The 4,234-nt window shown below is 36.6% G+C and overlaps 1 protein-coding gene across 1 annotated transcript; it reads right to left on the reverse strand.

Moving 5' to 3' along the window:
* Window positions 1-357: 357 nt before the first annotated feature.
* LOC128317566 (microfibril-associated glycoprotein 4-like) lies at window positions 358-3,559 on the reverse strand. The gene is made up of 5 exons (XM_053230162.1): window positions 3,464-3,559; window positions 3,053-3,280; window positions 2,736-2,832; window positions 1,783-1,950; window positions 358-569 (listed from the first exon to the last, which is right to left on the reverse strand). The coding sequence occupies exons 1-5, from the start codon at window positions 3,467-3,469 to the stop codon at window positions 373-375; spliced, it is 696 nt and encodes a 231-aa protein (XP_053086137.1). The 5' UTR covers window positions 3,470-3,559; the 3' UTR covers window positions 358-372.
* Between the last annotated feature and the right edge of the window lie 675 nt (window positions 3,560-4,234).

Below are 4,234 nucleotides of genomic sequence, written 5' to 3' on the forward strand. Positions count from 1 at the left end.
TTATATTTATGTTTTATTTTAAGTTCATATTCTTGTTCCTGAAGCTGCACAGCTCAAAAGAAAGTCTTTGTAACATGTAAATTAAAGATACGAACAGAACATACCTAAGGTGCTTCTCTCTAATCTCTTCTCATCTCTTTTGCAGATGTTCATCCTCCCATACTTTTAAACCCTGCTGAACTCCCAAACCCCTCCCAATTACGTCATATGTGTGTGTGTCAAAATGGAAATTCCACTCATTGGGTCCATCACCTTATGGACCTGGTGGTGGATTTGTTCAAACCTTAATTTTTTATGAATTTTACACGTACAGGTATTTTGTGTTGCCTATTATTACAGTATAATGACATAATATAAGGTTATTATTGTACCTTAAACACAAGTAAGAGTAACTGATGGCGTAATGAGTGCCGTCCTTTCCCCACAGGTATATCCCGTTAGGATTAGAACTGTGACAGGTACTGTACCAAAAACCTCCGAGGAAGCATTTAGCACAGTTCTCAGGATACGAGTCCTGGTCTTTATCAAAGTGGAGAAATTCTGTCCATTGTTTGTCGCCATGGAATCACCTGCAGATAACACAAGCTGTCACTACAGACTCTGTAATGTACATTGTTTCTGAAAACCGTTAATGTATATCAGCATGTGTCATCAGCAATGAAGGTTTAACATGAAGGTAAACCTGTCACAGGGTTGCTACCCATCTGGTTTTCAAGCTTTGCAAAGTTCTCCTGGATGGAGGAATGGAAACCTAGCACTACAATCTCCACTTCCCTCCTACCACTGACAATTTTAGGTCAGTTGTTTCATTTATGGTCATCTGTGGATTTGTTAAAGCAATGGCATACATATAGTCTTAGGCTATATATAGATTCCAAACATTAGTTTTCCAGCACAAAATGAAATGTTACAGAAAAATGTTTGTATGTCAGTAAAGAAAGCAGCAGATTCCATAAGAGACACTTTTCAGATAAAAACATAATGAAGGCTGCTGGGTTTCGCTGCAGAAATAAGAAGCGAGACGACAGTCAAAGTCTCCAGAAGAACTGTGGCTGCTTCTGCAAGATGCTCAGTAACACTTACAGCTCATTTCCTTATAAAACTGCACACACTGCCCCTGAGATACTGTTTTTTTTTTTTTAAGTGAAGGATGGTCACACCAAATATTGATTTTGTTTCATTTATTACTGTTTACTGCACTTTATAGTATATTTTTAAATGTAGAAACATTTAATTTCATTATTTTTGAAGGCATCTTTGCTCTACAGCATTTCTTTGCACGTGCCTAAGACTTTCACACAGTAGTGTGTGTGTGTATATATATATATATATATATATATATATATATATATATATATATTTATATTCTTTTACGCTTATACAATTTTTTTTCTTTATATTTAATATTTTTCTATATTTTCTTATTTTATATCAGCACAGTTGTATAAAGCATTTCACTGCGAGTCGTACTGTGTATGGTTATACATGGGACAAAATTTGAATTTGAATTTGAGAATTTATTTAAATAAAAAAATATATTTGATTTTATCCATTTCAGGTTTAAAGGGATTTATTTTTGTAGACCCTATAGTCACTATTATTTATTTTTCACTATTGCCATTTTGTAGTCACTATTAAAAAAGTATTGAAAAGTAAAAATGTCTTTAAGCGTTGTTATTTGATGTTTCTGTCATATTGCTGCCCCTGACCAGAACACAGCGTTGGTCCAATTAATTCTCTTTGAGGTCCTTAATTATTTCTATATCTTTTGCTCTCTCTCACCTGCACCTCCATTGATGAAGCTGCTAACACTGAGTTTGTAGCCATCAGCTTCAGGTTCCACAGAGAAAGAAGTGTATCGAGCGTAAACTGACACTCCCTCAAAGTCCTGCAGGTCCACTTTCAGCTCGTATTTCCTCTTATGTGTGAGCTGGTAGAGATTCTCCAATCCTTGAGGTGAACGGGAAAAAAAATGATAAAAGATATTTATTTAAAAAAATGCAAGACTGTCCAAGACAATAACCATTTGCAGTACATTCTAGATGTACAATGGATGAGTGCTAGCTTTTTAAAAGAAAGAAAGGAAGAAAGGAAGAGGGAAAGGACGAAAGAAAAGACTATATATAAAATGAATCAAAGTGCATTAGTCAGAATGGTCACATGGTGGCAGCACTGCACATTTGGCATTTGGCATTTTCTGTATAAAATTAAATTACCTCAGTGTTTTTATGTCTGATGTTAACTAGTAAATTAGAGATTAGTAAACTCAAAAATATTTTTGTGGTTTCTTGGTAACATGACAAGCTGCATGTTTTAACTTCAAAAGAGAGAATAAAGAGAGGCTAGTAAGGGAACGACTGTTTATAGCTGCTATAACGTAAGTGAGAACAGGAACTAACTTGTTTCGCCGACGTTCCACAACAATAAATGTAACTATAAACTGATACAAAAAAATTTAGCTCTACTCTTTGGCAATTTGCTGTGGTATAAGAAGAATAAAGCACTTCAGGATGTGCTGTTATAGGAACATAATCAAGTGCTAACATTTATTCTGCTTTGCTTCAGGCCGCATCATAACACGTCTATTTTTCTATATCATCATGTGCCAAAGTATTTTATTCCTTACTTATAGTTTGTCCTGATTTCAGGACAGGATCAAATTTCTGAATGTAGTAGTTCTGTCCATCATATCACTACTTAATAGCCAGTAAGTGATCTGTGCTGTAGTTTCTCACCTAGCCAGTATTCTCCATACTTGTTCCCAAACCCTTTCTTGTAGAGTCCCCATGGTCTGTAGAAATTCACAGTGCCGTCCATTCTTCTCTGAAACACCTGGTGTGAAGGTAACATTCAACCCTTTAGGGGAAGCACTAGTACCTATGTCAAGTTGGTCTGATGATTTATCACAGAAAACAACTGCTCTGGACTACATTTAATTTAAATGAAATTGACATTTGAAATAAAAAAAAGAAATACAGAGCAGATTTTCATACTGTGAAAACTGAGGGACTACGGTATAATTCCTGTGAAGGAGACACACATTCTAACATACCGTCCACTTCCCATCTTCTGTTTGGCTTTCCCCACATCCCATGTCACAGTACACCTGTACAGGTGTGTCTGCTGTAGGGTAGATGGTGTACACGCCACTGAGTGTTTGTCCGTTAGCGTAGACATCAGAGCAGTCAGTCGGAAACAGGTCTTGAGAAATAGGAGTACTCCCAACCAGCAGGGGGAGCAGGAGAGTCCAGAACACTGAGAACGCTGGAAACACCTTGTCCTGGAAAAAGACGCAAAAATATAGATAAAGCACAATTATATTCATTCTGAAGACATAAAACATGCTGTGAGGTTCCTTTATAAAGGGAAAGACAGATAATTTAGAAAATGGGAAACAAGCAAACCAAATGAGATTAACTTAATAACAGCGAATCTTTATATAGTAATTAGGCCATGTACTTACAGTCATTTTAGTCGCCTCCAGCTGTTCGTGAACACACTTCAATTCAAATGCAGATGTTCAGGATTGGGCCGTGGACAGCTGTAAATTAAACAATGAATTTAAAGAATTTTTTTTGACTTTCACTTTGTCCTTTATGTTTTAAAGTTCATATTCCTGTTCCCATACCCCCCTTCAAAACTAACACAGTTCAACAGAAAGTATTTGTAAATTAAAGGTACAACACACACAAGGTGCTTCTTATGATCTCTTTTCAGATGTTCATACTCCCACACTTTTAAACCCTGCTGTACTCTGAAACTCCCCCTCACTGCATTGTAACAGTCTTGGTCTGTCACAGTATTTCCTCTTTTCTATGTAAAGTTACTACCTGTCACTAGGGGGAGTATGGTGCTGGGGGCTTTAGTATAACAGCTTGTAATTACAGATGTAATGATAGAAGAAGTCAGATTGTTTGGTGCTAGCAGCATGGTTCATGGTGTCCTGGTGCTACTCTTGGAGTCCCGACTGAGAATTTAAAGGATTTTCTGCTCAGTTAATAGGGACTCTTTAGTCTTTGCTATCCAAGGAGGGTTATTTACCAGAGAAGGTTTAACCTCAGGACTTTATACTCCTATCCTGTTTGGGATGTTTCTTTGGTTAGTGCTCTAGAACTAATGGATGATTGTACCCTTGGTTTTTGATGGATTGTGATGGACTAACCTTATCTACAACTGCTCCACGCATTTCATCATTTTTTACCTTTATTCATCTACAACATCAAGGATTTACAAT

Source organism: Pangasianodon hypophthalmus, chromosome 26 (genome assembly GCF_027358585.1).
Source record: "Pangasianodon hypophthalmus isolate fPanHyp1 chromosome 26, fPanHyp1.pri, whole genome shotgun sequence".
Lineage (NCBI taxonomy): Eukaryota > Metazoa > Chordata > Actinopteri > Siluriformes > Pangasiidae > Pangasianodon > Pangasianodon hypophthalmus.

Excerpts from the sequence above, each read along its gene's own strand:
- LOC128317566 (XM_053230162.1), bottom strand. Across the intron at positions 2,833-3,052 it reads CAGAAGATGGGAAGTGGACG|GTGTTTCAGAGAAGAATGGA; the intron begins GTATGTTAGAAT and ends CCTTCACACCAG. Across the intron at positions 570-1,782 it reads CTTCATCAATGGAGGTGCAG|GTGATTCCATGGCGACAAAC; the intron begins GTGAGAGAGAGC and ends TGTTATCTGCAG.